This window comes from Cyclopterus lumpus, chromosome 3 (assembly GCF_009769545.1).
Source record: "Cyclopterus lumpus isolate fCycLum1 chromosome 3, fCycLum1.pri, whole genome shotgun sequence".
Lineage (NCBI taxonomy): Eukaryota > Metazoa > Chordata > Actinopteri > Perciformes > Cyclopteridae > Cyclopterus > Cyclopterus lumpus.
The window spans coordinates 24,673,262-24,690,696 of record NC_046968.1 but is presented as its reverse complement, the minus strand read 5'-3'; the positions used below and the strand labels follow the sequence as shown (position 1 = coordinate 24,690,696).

The following is a 17,435-nucleotide window of genomic DNA, read 5'->3' as shown; positions in this document are numbered from 1 at the left end:
CATAAACCTTATCTCACGGCAAAGGGAAACCTGGCAACAAACAGACGCTGTCGTCAACAGCTCAGCCACCTAGACTTCCACTCAAATACCACCGATTCATTCTTTGACCGAGGCTTTTCGAGATCAGGCTGGAAAGAAATCCAGTTCCCCGCGTGGCGAACCGTTCATCATAGCGTTGACAGCTGTGACCGAAAAAAAACCTCCAGCGTCAGGTATACCTCACCTTCACGAAATTAAAAAAAAAAGCCCAAAGCAGTCGAGCTGAAATAAATGTTCCTAAACACACTAACCTTATCATCTGAGAGACAAAAAAGATATTTATCAAGTCCCGCATATTATTCAAGGAAAACAAGTTGTTATTCAGGCTGGGAGATTTCCCCAGAGCCCCCAACCTCAAACTATTAATAGATGTTCTCCGTTCGTCTGTTTCCCTTGTGTTGACACGCGTTCTGTGGGTGGTGCCTTCCTCAAACATTAGAAAGACAATCCAAAAGCCACACATCAAGGAACACGCACAAAAAAGAAAAGAAAAAGAGTGATGCCTTATTTTTCATTGTTTTGTGTTATATTGGCTGACAAAGATAAAACTGAAAACAATGAATATTAGACACGTCACTTTCAAAGTGGGTGCCACAGTGTGGAAACTTGTGCAATTACATTGGATGATATATTAAGTTAAATTTGGCAACAGGGCCAACCTGTAAATAATTAAAAATTAACACAAAAAAAAAACGCCCAATACAGTCAAGGAGGAACCACGTTTGGGAGCTTTCAAAAGCAATTATAGGCAACTGAGAAAAAGAAGAAAAAAGAAAAAACGCAGCGGAGGTTTCAGCTGCTCGGACGGATAAGCAGGTGATAAAGGTGCAGAGGTCAAGACCGTGGGAGTAGAGGTGTGTGTGTGTGTGTGTGTGTGTGTGTGTGTGTGTGTGTGTGTGTGTGTGTGTGTGTGTGTGTGTGTGTGGAGGACCGTTCTGTTCTGCAGATACTGCTCGAGCCGCACTCGCTGCTCACTTTAACTCGGGCGTGCCACTCGGATCGACCTCGACTTGCTGCCGCCTCACAGAGCTCCCATTGAACCGTGTCTATCTTAATGGACGGGGGGATGTGCGGCGGCCATTACCGAGCGCGACGCCCCTTAGAAGCCCGGCAGACCATTTACGCCGTCGAACCACCTTGGAGGCGCAACGGACGCTGCAGCTCGCACCCTCGTGACAAATTCACACTCTTGTCTGGTGGGAGGGGGGAATAAAGTTGAAAAAGGCGGGTCACCGGAAGAGCACGAGATAAGATAAGATAATCCTTTATTAGTCCCACAGCAGGGCGAGTTAAGGCCGCAGTTTATTTTCTGATCCACGGGGCACATTTTTATGTCTTGTTTTCGATAATTATAGTCTGGAGCCGACTCGAGTGTAATCCCGGGGAGTTATGCGAGAAGCGGCGAACATGCCAAAAACGGGGATGACCTGGAAATAAATCTCTGTTAGCAAGTATCAAATCAATCTAAAAGCTGCTCGGAAACCACTCAGTAGATGCACTTTGGCACGACAAAAAAAAGAAAAGCAGATTGAAATGCTCCGCGAGACGCTCGCTTAAAATCAGGAGGAACGTGTAGCGGCGGCGTCAGCGCGGGGGGAATCCAAAGAAATGATATCCCCGTGCCCTTCAGATCATTAAAAAGCACTAATAATCAGACGGAGGGGATGCCGAAGGGAGCGAAGTCAAACCCACTACAGCGCACCAAAGCTCCCGTTCTCCCTTTCTCCGCTTAGCAGAGGTCTGCTGCTCTCAGCCATCATAGTTTGACGACCTTGTTAGTTTGAGTGCCTAATCTGCTAATGCCCTGATAAAAATAAACAGTCGGTGCAGTCGTTGTAGTCCACGCTCCAGCCCCCCCCCCCCCCCCCCCTCGTCCTCCCTGCTGCGATCCATAAACACAGATGTTACCCTCCGTCTTTATTTATCCTGGGGACTTCATGACGGTCTCGAGAGCCAGAGGGTAGAAGAAAAGCCTTTTAAGGTGGCGTGACTTGTGCATTTTTTTTTTCCTTCTTTCAAATATCCAGATACATGACTAATTTTTCCAAGACGTAACGCGTGAGGATGAGTTTGCAGAGTCTTTTAGAGAGCCGCACAATATCAGGCAAAAAAAAAAAAAGAGAAGATATTCTTCATGCTCCATTTGGCTTTTATTTTAAGATTTTTTTTTCTTTTTTTTTTTCCCAAAGTACATTTACTGCCAACACTTTGCCTCTCAGGGCTTAATAATTCATACCCAATATAGGATTTGAGATGAGAGCAGAAGAAATAATTAAACTCACAGTAGATATTTTAAAAGAAATCGACACAAGTCACGACGTATCCATTTTTTTTGCATTTTAATTATTTATTGACTTTCACAAGTTCCCTCTTCGCTGTGAACTTTTGCACATCCGCCGATCAATATTTGTGCACATTGTGCACAAAATGGCACCGCCCTCTCACTGCCAACCATCGCGCTGTAGATATTTGTTATAGGATCTCTTCTATAGGCTCTTTCTAATATTTGATTGTAATTTCTCTTTTCTATATTTATGTTCTTAACAGTACTTTGCCTGTATTTTAACAGCTTTTAATATGCGTATTGTTCATTGTATGCAACAAACGCCAAGGTGAATGTGAATAACCTAATTGCCAATAAACCCTAATTCACGAGGGACAATCAAGCCCTGCAGCTAGCAACGGCACATCTAATACAATGAACCGACATGTGAATACGGTCTGCAGGAATCAAGTGGATAAATTGAGGTAACTAGATCAGGTGAAAACCCCCAGATCATAATAAAAGGGGAGGTTTAGTCTGAAGGTCGAGCAGCACGGGAACAAAGCATCGAGCTTTTCTCAACAAAAAAAAAAAAGGTATATCAAATGTCACATTATTCAGAAATAACCAAATTGCCAGGACCTCCGGAGTAACCTCCTCGGCTGTATTATTCACAACAAAAATATACCCAAATAATGGTGACATGTGACTTAAGTGAATGGGTTTAACAGCAAAATGTCTCCCTCTTCAAGGGATACATAAACCTAATGGATGTGATTAAGTATAATTTAGTTTTCCAGATGGACAGCGAAGCCCCACTTACCAAACATAATTGAATGTGCGAGCTCAGCTCATCGCCAAGGACTAAACAACTCCCCAGCCTCCACTACAAAGAGGAGCTCATTTCCATATCAACTTCACCTTCATTGATCCACTCAACACAACCTCCTCCTCCTCCTCCTCCTCGCCTCAACACAAACACCCCAAAGTCCTTTTGGGATATTTGGGAGTAGAAAGGTGGCGGGAAAGCAATGCACGCGGGACTATTTGAACTATCAGTGCACACTTGGTGTCCATTATTAGGGTGGACGCTAAGAAAATGTACCAGCAATAAAAAAAAAAATCGACAAAGACTTAATTCAGAACACAAAAAGCCCATCTGTGCACCAGCAGAGTACCCCCCCTCCTGTACTTATTCATCCATGATTTTAAAAAGACAGTTGCAAGAATGCATCCAAAACGGTGCGGACAGCGAGAATTAATAAATAAATAACCTGAACCAGTGAAGTCTTTATATTAACCGTCGTCTTGGGTTTTTATTGAACACTGGAGATGCGCATTGATTGGGAAGCCATCTGGAAGGCAGTTTGAGTGACACGTCAGGTGGTTAATAATACTGTGAAGCCAACAATCACTTTCTTCTCAGACTCGACCGACAACAGGTGAACAGTAGCGTGCCCCCCTCCCCCTCCCCCTATATTCACTGTGTGCCGCTACTAGGATTTCACACGGTGACCAGCATCCTCTGCTCTCGTGTTTCACAAAGTGCAGGGTGTAGCACACACACACACACACACACACACACACACACACACACAAAGTGAAGATAGCGTTGTCGGTACCGGTTACAAACATGCGCGGTCGTGAATGAACCTGCTGACAGATGTTCTGCTTTCAGCCCGACCAGAGAATATTCAGTTCAATTTGCGACTGTGGTGTCGCCGCTGAGCCCAAAAAGGCGTTTGAAATGCGGCGTGAACGCGACACCTTAGGGAGACGCACACGCCGCATGTAGAGTGAAGAAACGTTAAAGGCGTTCAAAGAATCCAGGATAGTTGCCCCCGATGCTTTCAGTGTGGACGCTGCGTGCTCTCTCCCCCCCCCCCCCCCCCCCGCGTTTGTTCCAGGTGGTTCTGGTTTCCTCCCGGTCCCAAAGTCATTCATTTTGGGTGTAACATTTTTTAATTTTTTTTTAAATGCCCTTCTGTGTGAATGAGTAAGAATAATAGCTGCGAAGGTGTTGGCCGACGGGGGGATTCTGATGCACCAACTTCCACCACGTGGATTTTTCTAGTCTTAATTATTTCCAGCAGTTCTCCCCATATTGTAACCTCACCCGAAAACTGCTGCATATAAAAAAACACACTGACAAGACTGCTGACCGTAAGGGTCTGGAAGAGGGAAGGGGTGGGGGGGAAAACTCCCAGCACGATATTTGATGCGCGCTGTTTTGACAGAGGGGGGGGGGGGGGGGGGGGGGGGGGGGGGGGGGGGGGGGGTGAGGGGAGACTCTTTCTCTGCCTGCAACAGATAATGCAACGCTTCTGTATTCAAGGACACCGATGCGGTCTCCATTGAGCGTATCAGCATTCATAAGGAGGACTGTGCTGTGGCAGGGGTGACTTTGATGCATGTGGTACTCTTGTTTAAGGAGCGGAAGCAGCATGAGAAAATCAAACCTCCACACACACACACACTGGAGACGTCGTTGGCACTCAACCAATTTTTGAGGGGAGTTTCTTTTTTTCTTTGCAGAGGACGACCTACATTTATCTCACTTTCAGGCCTTTAATGTAGTAAATCATGTAGGTGCAGATAATCTATAAGGACACAGGGAAGTCTTTATAGATTTCAGAAGTCTGCAGTATTATGAAGATTTAATTTGCTGGACAAAGAGGATGAGGCAGAAGATGTAAATTCCAATATTTTTCAACATCTAGTCAATGAACAGCCACACACACACACGGCTTTGGTTTGGCATTAAATATTTCCCAAACTCAACAGGAACGTCACACTGCAGATGACTCAGCCGCGCATTAAAATTCAGAGCTGGTTTTTATACGGTCGTTCTGTTCAGAATAACTTCTTCATAACTCTTCACATATTGTTATTTTAATACTCTCATCTCCTGCCGAGCCAAGTCTGGCCCTGGTCAAAGCCCCTCTTGCCAGCTGCATGAATTCAAACCGGTCATGTAAACAGTGACCGGGTCCTCGATGCCAAAGTCAAATACTTCCGTGTCATCGGGTTTCAAAAGGGGAGTTGGCAGCGACGCAGAACTTCACTTCGGGTAAGCAGAGCGGAAAAAAAAAAGTCCAACAGCGTCCGTACACTTAATGGGTACATGGTTTATTTATTTATCTACGTCTCTTTAAGAGCATTAGATTGGCGGGGTGGTGAGGATTTAAGGGATTCGGTGGTGATGAAGCGTTAAGTTGTTGGACTGACGGACGTCCTCAAACATGTCTGTCCCCCCTGTCCCCCCCCGACACGTTTAACATGAAGGGCTTCGGTGTAAAACTCTCCATTGGCGATTACGTACATCTAAAAAAACAAAAAAAGGAAGACGCCTTTGAAGAAAGCACCGATATTCCTTCCCTCGCATTAACAAAGTATCGTTAATGCCTCGCTGACGTCCTCTAATGACATCCTGATTTGTGGTAATTAGGAATCATTTCGAAATTCACTGGAAGATCATTTCTGCCCACTCGCCGCTCTTAAAAAGACATCAATTTTTGCATTATAACAATGACGACGTTTCTCATTCTAGCAAAACATGTGGAATCATTTGAAACTTGAAGTCACTATTAGAATCGTATTCTCCGTCTGCATGTTGTGGGTGAACCAATCTTTGGGAATTGCTTCAGTAACCATTAACAACCTCTCAAAATATAATTTATACATCATGAAATGAGCAGTTTGGCATTAGGAGAAAAAAAAGGGAGCCTTGTAAAATACAAACTGCTCCAAATTCAGCTCCATATTGTGCGCGATGCATCGACTCATGAATGTTTGACATTGTTCCCAAAGGACGGACGTGCTCTCCCTTTAATTTCTATCAGCGGTATAATCCCCTTTTGAAACCCCCTTTTTTTTTTAGGGTGAATTAGACGGGCCCTGCATTCAAAGAGATGAGTGGAGGGAAGGGGGGGGGAGGGGGGAATAATCACAAGGGCCTCGCTGTCTGTGTGGATTAGAATGGGGAAGAAAATCCTTTCATCTCAGATCTCTACTTCTGAAGCTCGGAAGCATGCGCACACACAGACGCACAAAAACCTTCAAAAAGCATTCTGCTCGCAAAAGAAAATTATAAAATAAAAGCTGAGGACCTCGATGCTGTTAAATGTTATTAATATACAAGGGGCAGCTATTTATGTTTAAACAGATGTTATTCAATTATGCTGGAAGTGGGGCACGGTAGTCGCTGGATTAGAGAAAAGCTTGTATAAAAGCTTTTGCTCTCGAGGCTGACCTCTCAGACGGAGCGCAGGGGGGAGGCCGCGCACATGATCTAACTCGCTTCTCCAATTTCTCAGGCTGAAATGCGGACCGCCGCCGCTCTATTTCTGGCAGACGAGCCTTTCTTTTCGACAGCCAGACGAAAAATGCAACGAGAGGGGATCAGACGGAAGAGAGAGAGATAGAGAGAGGAGGAGAGAGAGAGAGAGAGAGAAAACGACAAACAAACGCCAACTAACAACGCCGACTGACAGATAAGAAAATGGATTAGCCATTATGTCTGTTTGCTCAGTAGTCTACCTCTGTGGGAGGGGGGGGGGGACAAGAAGCCTGGCTGGGTGCAACAGGAGTTGACACTCAAGACACTGTGTGACTGTGATAACATAAACATCTCATATTCCTGGGGGATAAGCATTGGTTCCTTTAACACCAATGTCATGGGAAAAATGTACTTCGATGGAGCTGAAACAGCAATGGGGGGGGGGGGGGGGGGGGGGGGTTCGTAAAACTGTAGACCACCCTCGTGCCATTAAGAGTTTCTCCGGGTCCGGTATCTCGGAGGAAACACAAGCCACACACACACACACACACACACGTGTGTGTGTACTTGTTTTCCCAAAAGCCTGACAGATACCACCAGTCAAGTGGTATTTTTAGGACAATTATAGATAATCACACAGTGGGAGGTGGTACACGGAACTGAGTTAAGGATCTGACTAGTATATACGGAGAAGAAAAACATGGACTGCTCATTGTCTTTTGGATGCAAATAAATGACTCCTGGTCCCATCTAGATTAGATCTTAGCATTAAAAAAAATGCAGCTTGTTTTTTGCAGGAAACAAAAATCTAAAAAAGCAATTGTCCACTTGCTACCGAACAAACTACTGTGGAGTAGTACCTTTAGTTCATTTAGTCAATAAATTAAAATGGAAACGCAATTATTTGGATGGTTGATTAATAATTTAAGCCATTTTTTCATGAGATCTATGTTTTTGAATATCTTACGTTATAGTAAATTGAATATTTTAGGGGTTTTCGGCTACTTGGCCGGACAAAAAAACAAAACATTTATTGATATCACCGTTTTCTGACACTATAGACCAAAAAGGATTGAATCCGATAACGTCGTGAAAATAATGAATTGATAATGTAAATAGTTGGTTACGTTACATTATTAAATTTCAAGCTATAGCCCAACAAACACAGAACATGAGGCGTCATAACACATAACGAGGGACAGAGAGAGAGAGAGAGAGAATCTCTTTGTCTTCACGTCATTTCTCTTGCGTATACAAATCTAAACCGAGGCAGATAAAACTTGGATATGTACAAGTGACATTTTATTGTTCAAAAGGCAACCATTTGCAAGATGTCGCCCGCTAAATGGCACGCTGGCGATTAGACTCTGGAGGTTTTAAGAGTCCAACTCGTATATATCTAGCATTCAATATCTTCACGTCATGCAGTGAAGCCCAGAGGACACGAGAAAGTGATGAACTGAACACATTATACTTCAGAGGACATAAATTATCTTCGATAACACGCAATGGCACAATGAAATTAGGAATTTCACAGTGGAAGCGTTAGTTATTTCCCTAAACTTGTTCCATTTAAACAACAAACTGGCTGCAAACAATCCCCTTAGAAAAGTATTAGAGGGGGAGGGCGAGAAACGTAATCCTCTCTTTAATCACTCTTGCTCAAACACTGCCTTGTTGTTAACTTCCTCTTTGTTAAACTCAAAACCTTTCACAAGCTGTTAAGCTCTTGGACTGCAAATGTTTTCTCAGCCAGTGTTTCATGCGTAAAAAACAAACAAAAAAAACGTCTGGATGGGGATAATTATTTTAACATACGCCCTGGAAAACATTTAAGAGGACGGACGACCAAAGAATTTAGAGGAAGTTCCTTTTCGCGTGGCCAGAACAACTAGTAGAGAAATCCCCTGAAAACTATTTTCTACGACCGTAGCAAGTCAGTAAAAAAAAATTATTTAAAAAAATGTTTAAAAAAAAATTTCAGCCACCTTGTCCCTCGCTGGTAGAAAAATTCCAGTCGAGGTGGGGAGGTGAGGGGCGGTGGGGGAGCCTCGTCTGCTCCTCCCCACTGTGTGGGTTTTGTTCTGCTAATCAGACCACATGCCTCAAGGATTCAGGAATCCAAGAGCTCTCAGCCAGCTCCTCTCATTCCACATACAGCCGCAGCAGCCTGTGACAAACTATTCAGTGTGTTGGGGGGGTTAAAGACTCTATCCATTCATAACACTGTTCAACCCTCCCTCCCTCCTCTCCTAATCTCAGGCAGTTCTTTAGCCTCACCACCTCCTTCTCGTCCTCCCCCTCCTCTTACCCCTCAAATGCCCTCTCTCTCCACCACAGCAGAGCCCTAAAAAAAAAGAAGAAGAAAAATCTATCTGCACACTGGGCCTGAATAGACTTGTGATGTATTATTAGACTACGGTCCAACCGCACACCCACTATGGTTTTAAAATAGAAAAAAAAAGTCTTGATATTCTCTCTCTCTCTCTACCCCTCGCTTGTTTCTCCCATTCTTTATTATCCTGGTTTGTTTCCTGCCTGGCTCTCTAAAGCTACTCACGCATCGAGAGGCGCAATGAGGCACACTGGAAATTCGTAGCCCTGACAATGGAAGACAGCTGCTCCCGCAGCATAAGTCTTTCATGAGCTGAATTAGTGGTACAAGCCTTTGCTCTCCCTTCCCCCCTCGTAGCGCTCCAGACGCAGCAACACACCTCGTGGAAAGCTTTGGGAGAGAGAGAGAGACGGGGTGGGGGGGTGGGGGGTGACACAGGGCTTTGTTTGACAGATCGGTGATTGCTTCTTCTTCTTCTTTTTTGCCTCCAAAAGTAGCCCAGTTTTTTTCCGTCACTGTAGAAAACCACGTTGATTCTTAATTATGTGTTGAAAAGCAGAAGGCACAATGGCGCTTTTCTAGATGATACTGTATGGAAATAAAACGTTTACCCAAGTGTCAAGGGGCTGAATGCCAGAAGCTTTCACAGAACGCAGGTAATAATAATTACAAAAACAACAACAATGGGAAAGACGATACATACGGAAACATCAAATATTACGTCTCAGAGTTCAAAATCTATTAAAACACTGTACACGGACAGGTATGCGGATAATATAAACCTAAACATGTTCATGGAACAAAATACAAATAAAAGCCAGTTCTCAGATTATGATGAATAAAACCTAATTAAATCAAAACACTTTGAAAAGTGGGACACACGTAATTATATTTCCAAAAGCTATCCAAAAAGGAACACAAAGAGAGCAAAGGAACAATATTGCATTCTGCTTCGGGGGAAATTATCAGGTATGATTTTTTTTTTTTTTTAATATCATGTCACGGAAAACAACAATGTTCAACACAAAAACAACATGTTTCATCACAACAACATCAGCGAGGTGAGGCTCTCATCGCTCCTAGTCACAATAAACACAAACCAAAACTTTCCAGATTGCACTCGTGGTAAAAAAAAAAAAAAGCGAGCTTATTTTAAAACTCGGTATCACAAGTGACAACAAATCCCCAAAAGCCTTCCAGGAAGCGGTGAGATCACGGGACACAAATCAGGCTAAACATCCACCGAGGTCAAGGTGACTACAGGCAGCAGTGTTTACGACTGGAAAGACCTGGTTCCAGAACTAAATAGTTTCCAAACACGCAGTCTGTGGTTCCCCTCGACAGGGATTTCCTGAGCAACAAGACTATAAACTTTGTGGGCCGGCGGCGACATTCTTCTCTCAATTCAACGTCTGAATATCAGCCCCGTTGTGCGAGGAATCTGGTTCTCGAATACGGTTTTCTAGGGTTGCGGTTGATGAAATGTAACTGGTTCTCCAGTGAAGCGTAGGTGTAGAAATAGTGGACTGTGCCCTTTAGTGATGGAAATAAGCCACTGAAAGATAAAAAAACTGTTACATTGTGTTCGAAGAGACACTTCAATGGTGTCTACATTTGTGGGCGCCGGTCTTTTCAAGGTCCAGTCATGTACAAACTGTAAGCCTGGGGGCTTTATTTGGAAGAATATTATATTGGAGAGAAGAAAAAAAATGTCTCGACTGTTTCATCATCGCCACGGACCGACTTCCACTGATATAAAAAAAATAAATAAAGAGACAGCGAGCGCAAACAAGTCAAAAACTGCTTTAAATTTGGCAGCATTTTGGTTTCATACCAAAATGACGAGCGGGAGCCAACTAATCTTGGAAGCTGTGTGTATGTTCTGTGGCTGATTGAGATGGAATTATTAAAAATGCATTCCCCCATCTCAGAAGCAATCCACCAGTAAGTACTGGGAGGTTGTGTTCGTCTATTAAGCCCCGACCCATCTACATACATACATACATCAATAAGCATGGGAAAACAGCTAAATACTAAATATGTGGTGGAAAACATACTGATGCCGTTATGGTTTGATGTTAGAATATATTTGTTTAGGTTACATATGAATAAATAAATTGGTTTTTTTTACCACTGCATGTCTAAGATTAAATATTGTATGCTGCCGTTTTTATTCTTTTCCATCATACGATTACACAAACGATTGTGATTTACACCGATTCCGCTGGCTATGTTGATTTGCAATGGCATGTCGGCGAGGGATAAGACGCTGTAAACCTTGAAATATGTGGGGGTATGCATGGTATGCGTCTTAGTCTGCAGAAACAAGCAGTATCCCGGGGACATGCACGTTCACATTAAATGAAAAATAAAAAAAACGCTCGACCAATGCTAACATCGCTAAATTATTTGTAGGTCCATTCCAGCAGCTGTTCGGTGATTTATCGACGTCCTCGATTCCATTTTGTTTTTCATATCGTCGTATGTGGAGTCTGCCGTATTTTTTTTGTCTTTTTTTGGGGGGGGGGGGCTTCACACAGGCACAGAAAACGCAACAAAACCAAGGGGCTGGCAGATAAATCATTACTGCGATTTGTCAACTTTCTTGTGGGACTGAACGTTGATCGGATAAATGCGATTGGGTATTTGTTTTAAAAAGTCCAAATGTATGACTTGAAGAAGGCTAGGGATTTAAAAACTAAGAGATTGAGTCACTCAAGAGAGCTGGAGAGCCCCTAAGCCGATGTCAGAAAGGTGTGTGGTGAGGGGGATTTCAGAAGCTATTCGACCGTCAGACAGGCAGTTCTGTAAACCGGCGGCTTAATATGCCACCGATGTCTGCGAGGAGCGTAAATTTAGATAAGATCTAAAAGCTCAAGATACACGCTCTCGCGCAAAAAGATGTCGAGGAGATCTGAAAAATATTTGAACAAGCGCTTCGAGTGCCGCCTGTTAATCAAGAAACGGCTCCGCTTATCGGCTCTACAAAGAGCGCAGACAGGTGAGCCAACAGGCTCACTTTGTAGCCAGCGTCTTGGATGTAATTTACTCCCCTTCTTTAAAATAAGGTCACCGTCTCTCTCTCCTCTCCGTCAGAGCCTCTAAAGAAGCCCTGGCGCCGCTTAAAAAAAAAAAAAAAAGGAATTAGCTGTAACACAATAGCGACAGTCAGCCGGGCACATAGAGGCGGAGAGAGAAAAGGAAAAAATAAATATCTCAAGCTAGCTCTCGTGAGATCCCTCCACTAGCAGAACCTGCACATTCGAATCAAGTGCTGCCTTCCCACCCCTCCCCCTCCCATCTCTCTCTCCCCACTTACCCTGCCGGTGTAATTTTCCATGAGAGCTGATCCATTTATCAAGGCCAGTGGCACATCGAGGCGGCTAACGAATGCCTTACTCCTCTAGATTTTATTTTTTTTTGTTGGTATAATTAGAGGTGGGAGAGTGAGACACACTCAGGGGTGGTTAGCACTAGTGCGAAGGAAGCCGAGATGATTTATTCAGCATCCGAGAGCCAAAAGCTTCGGGGAGCTTTAACTTAGGACGCGAGACAATGCAGCCTCGCTGTTACACCGCCGTGGAGGACGAGACAGCTAGTGAGACACATACTGATTAGTGCTTGGATTACACTGGACGTGGGACGGCTAGTTCGTTTAAATCAGCAGGCGAGACGTAATGAAGCTGACGAACTCCCAAATATACTTCTTTTCTCTCCTCCATTCGACATTACCATAGCAGCAAGCGAGCGACTGTCTGCTGTGTAGAGACAAAGTGGAGTAATGTCTGCCTGAGCAGAGAACCAAGCCAACCAACCCCCCCCCCCCGCTGAGTTTAACATGGCGAGAGGACTTACAAATGATACAGAATAAATAGACACACACACACGTATATATAATGTCCTATTTTTAAACAGGGGGTTGCCAACCTTAAAATTGCTCATGAAGCCAAAAAGGACGTTCGCAGCAATATCATCGTATCCTTTTGAACCACGTTTACAAGGATACCTTTCACCGGCTGGATATTTGAAAAGCAGCTACGACCTCTGTCCTCTATCTGGTGTTGAAAACAAATTCATGTGGTTCTCCCTCTAAAGCCCTTTCACTCTAAATACATTATGATTACAAAGACTTTTCCTGAAATTCCCTTTTCATAGCAGGCAGCCCCAAGGAGGCTCTCCAGCTTGTGTTCATGACTGGGTGTCCTGGATTTAAAAAGGAATCAAACAGGCTTCCTCGCCGCCCATCCCCCAACGCCACTTTCAGAGCAGCAGGGAAAAAAACGACGAAGGCGTGCTTTGCACTGGCTCCCTCCCCCACACACACACACACACTGCTCCACCAGGCATTGCTGGGGCTTGTGGGATTAAGAATGGAACACGATGACAGACAAAAACAGTCCTCAGCGCCTCCCTGCACTGCCGTCTTTTATTCTGCCAGAGCATGAAAAGGCCGCTACGAGGCATACAATAGACACGGCGATAGATCAACTCCATGAGTGAACAAGATAAGTGTGGGTGAATCGCTACACGGATCTTTATATTGTTCTTGGGAGATTGTGTCGGAGCAGAAATCGTGTGAAGAAAAAAAACAAAAAAAACAACGTGGAACGAGCCGACCGACGACATGTGGCGTATTCTTGCCTGACATTAGTTTTATGGCTCGCGGGCAGCACATTACAGGCTGGGGTTAATTTTTAACACAAGACATTTTTTTTTTTAAAACATGAAGGCATTTCCTTTTAATCAAACCTCTGATGTCAAGAAGGGAGTTGGGTGGGGGGGGGGGGGGGTGGGGGGGGGGGGGGGAGAGGGGGGGGGGGGGGGGGGGGGGGGGGGGGGGGGGGGGGGGGGGGGGAGGAGAGACATTTCCTGTAGTTGGTGTGAGAGTCGTATTTGTTAAGGGCACCCTTACTCACTGGTAACTAAATAGAAAACAGCAGCGGGTCTTTTTATTATTATTATGCATCACATGTCAGACAGCTTCAGGGAATGGAGTCCTTCTGCAAGCCTGCTGTGAACGACACGCCGTCACGAAGCACAACTTCCAAGACGCCTAAAGGCACTCGGTCGAAAGACGGCGCAGTTTAAACGACACGCAGACAAATGCCCCTCCACGGAAGTATTTTATATAAAAAGACAAGAGCTCAGGGCGTAATGGAACTTTTACAGCAACCTCCAAAATACGGACGCAGGCTAGCCAGCAGAGCTTCATCCAGAGTTCGTACGCAGGTTCCTTTGATATCAGAGACTAATTACTGGAGTTATTTCCCTTTTTGATGATGAAACAGTGTCAAACAAATCCATGCAGCATCGGAAGAAAGTCAAAAGAAGAAGAAAAAAAACCTTACCTTCTCATTTTTCACCTTCTTTAACGTCTTGCATTCAGTATTACCATTTTCCACCTCCTCGGGTTCAGTTTTTGTGGTCAACGCTGGTACTATCCCTATAGGTTCAAGTGCAATATTCCCCATTTGATTGGCTTCTGCCAAGTCTGTGGATTGTGTGTTCTCGAAGGACGCATTACGACTATTCCCCAAAGCGACTTGGGCTTGAGACACGACATCCTTCTCGGCGGCCGCGATCGCCACGACCGGGGCGCCGTCCGTTTTGTCCTTCTTGCTTTTCCCGCTAGCCCCTTCCTTCTCCTTCTTACCACTCGGCACACCTCTGGAGGCTTTGCCGCCCTTCTCCATGTTCTTCCCAGAGGTGGCATTGTTGCCGGGGGCTCCCGCGCTCGCCGCCGTGCCCGTCGTCTCCGCCTGAGTCCGTCCTGTAGTTTCCTTTTTGCCGCCATCCCCAACTAATGCTTTGCTACTATTGTCTTTAGAGTTCTTGCTGCGCTTGTATTTGGATTTGCTCTCCTTGCCTTGAGCTCCAGATACTGGACTAACAAACCGGATGTTGTCGGGCAACGCCGCCACTGCACCGGGTGGTGCCGCCATGCCGTCTTTGGTGCCAGACATCTCAAGTTTGTCCTTCTCTAAATCTGCGTCAAGGTCGATAATCAGATTTCCAACACCGATATCCCACTCATCCCCGCTATCGTAAGTGTCCACCGCATTAGAGTCCACACCTTTCCCGCCTGCAGTGCCACCACTTAGGGACATTTTAGTGCCAACAGCCCAGTATTGCCTCAGTGAGGTCCGACACCCTCTCAGACGGTTGGGACTCGGGGGCTAGGGTTAGAGAATCCTCACGGTCTACTCGTTCCTGTTCCATTTAACCACATTTTGCCCTAGAAGAGGAGAGGGAGAGAAAAGGATTCGTGTTAGTCGGATAATTTAGAAAATAACAGCACTACCGCTCTGCAATCACAGAACGGAGCATTTCATAAAAGGGCACAAAGAAAATCGTTTGATCACGATCTGGTAATTCTTTTGATGTTTACGGCGGAAAAAAAAACCTCTATGGTAATACCCACTGGTGCGGCAGCAATGCTCCTCTCCTCATAATCACTCCCCGCAGTCGCCATGGCAACCGTGGGAAATGTAGCTTAAATCCTGCTTTGACAGCCGCGGTGGCCCCACTGTTCTGAGTGACTGGCTCTCTTTTCACAGGGCACCGCTGATAGTGTCACTGCTGATAAATAAGGAGTAGCTGGCCTCACGCAGCCCCGCGTGGTTTATCGAGCCGTGCCTTTTCAACCCGAGCACACAATGCTAATCTTGCATTAGCACAGGAGCTTAGAAACATGAATGAACCAGTGTGTGGCTCGGGAGAACATCAGTTTGTTGTATTTGCTCACATAATACAGCCAAAAGGTCACCGTGTATTTGCCTTCATGCGTTTCGGCGCATTACTTCCAGGGCGGATTGTAATTTTTTGACAAACTGCAGCGCGACATGGATGGAAAAACATCGGACGGTAAATGGAACCTCAGGAATTTAAGGTTATTTTCACCATTCAGAGCATATATGTTCTCAGATTGGGGGTTCAGGAGACTGTGGTTCCTTCTTTGAAAAATATGACAGCGATTGATACATAAGGTTTAAGCAGGAAGAATGTGAGCAACAACTGGTTTGATTTTTTTTCGTATTCATCGTGAGTGACTGAACATAAATCTCTTTAAACGCCTTTAATAACGGGTTTAGTTATACACTAAATAGAAATGATGTAAAGCCTATTGGGTTTCCCTTGTGAATAACCCATGCTACATAAATACAGTAGGCCATGGCAGCTACATCAGTACCATTACTGCTCAGCGTCAGACAATTAGTTTGACCATTTAAAAAAAAAAAGAAGAGAAATGGTGATGGAGATTCTTAAATGTAACTTCTTAAACCATAGCTGCTGTGCACCAGGAAGTGCCTCTCAACGATACGTCTTTAAATGGCTACCAGATAAAGTATTTTTATACTCCTTTCTGTTCTGGGGGAGAGAAAAAAGCTAGCATTGCATCGTAGGGTTAACCCCGGAGAAGTCTTTTAATACACTGGTGCTGATGGCGTTGATACCAATACCCCCCCCCCCCCCCCCCCCCCCCCCCCCCCCTCCCCCCCCCCCCCCCCCCCCCCCCCCACACACACCACACACACACACCTTCCCCCAGGGAGCTCACTGCATGTTGGTAAATAATTAACAATCACTTCTGCAGTTGTCATCGCTCCCCCGTTGCAATCAGGAACATGACAGATGAAAAGGCAGGAGCACAAAAGACTGGCGGTGAGGGTGATGAGATCAATGTGGCCTCAAAACCCGCGTTCATTCTGATGGTTCTCTTTGTGCAATATAAAAAAGCTTCACGGCGGAGCCATGGAAAGATCGTAAAGAAATTATGTACATGCGCTCTTATTTCTGATTGGTAGCCACGGTGGGTTATGAATGATAGATTTTCTCGTGGATATCTGAGATGGTTTTTAAAAAAAAAAAATGAAGACATTTCCACAAGCTTCTCCTGAGTGTGTTCTAATTAAATAAGTGAACTGAAGAATTGATAAAACACCAGTTATTAAGAGCTCCACTTGTTTAAACCCTATATTATTTGTCGGACTTGTACGTTTAGAAAATACGCCAAACCGTGCAGTCATTACAAATTCACTGTACGCCCTCAGACTATTAGCCCGTACTAAATACAGCTCATCTTGATGGGCTTATCCAGTCAACTCCTGAAGCTTCGCCGATAACTATGACGGCATCCAAAAGGGAGGGTATCAGCATATTTTCCGCTTCATTACTTGTTGGAAGTAAAATTAAATTAATCTCTCCATCGTGGAAGAGCTTGACGAAATATTCTCAAACACCCATCTGTCCAGCTATGGCGCTGCATACGAGACAAGCCCAGCTGCATCTCCGCCAGGAAATAAAGAGATGCAAACAACGGCATCCGACCGTTACAGTACAGGCGCTGCTCCAGTCTTTGAAGCGGGGGTTGTTCCCAGCGAAGCAGTCATTTTGCACCACCTACCATCACTCAGCTCTCATTAGAAGAACAGGCCAAAATGGCAGCTGGATCACATAACACACAGAGCTCGTGCTGATTCGGTTAAGGGGCCATTCATATCACCTCCCCCCTCTCAGCA

General features: G+C 44.9%; 1 protein-coding gene across 7 annotated transcripts in view; it reads right to left on the bottom strand.

The window, feature by feature from the left end:
* LOC117748848 (zinc finger protein 609-like) overlaps positions 1-17,435 on the bottom strand; it is a 67,607-nt gene that overhangs the window by 31,218 nt on the left and 18,954 nt on the right. For 6 of the 7 annotated variants that reach the window (XM_034558953.1, XM_034558988.1, XM_034558995.1 and 3 more), the window contains exon 2: positions 14,265-15,151. In XM_034558953.1, the coding sequence (XP_034414844.1) occupies positions 14,265-15,023 (759 nt within the window). In that variant the 5' untranslated portion in view covers positions 15,024-15,151. Of the gene's footprint in view, positions 1-290; positions 453-14,264; positions 15,152-17,435 lie in introns of those variants that run through there. The other variant, XM_034559003.1, reaches the window with a different exon arrangement.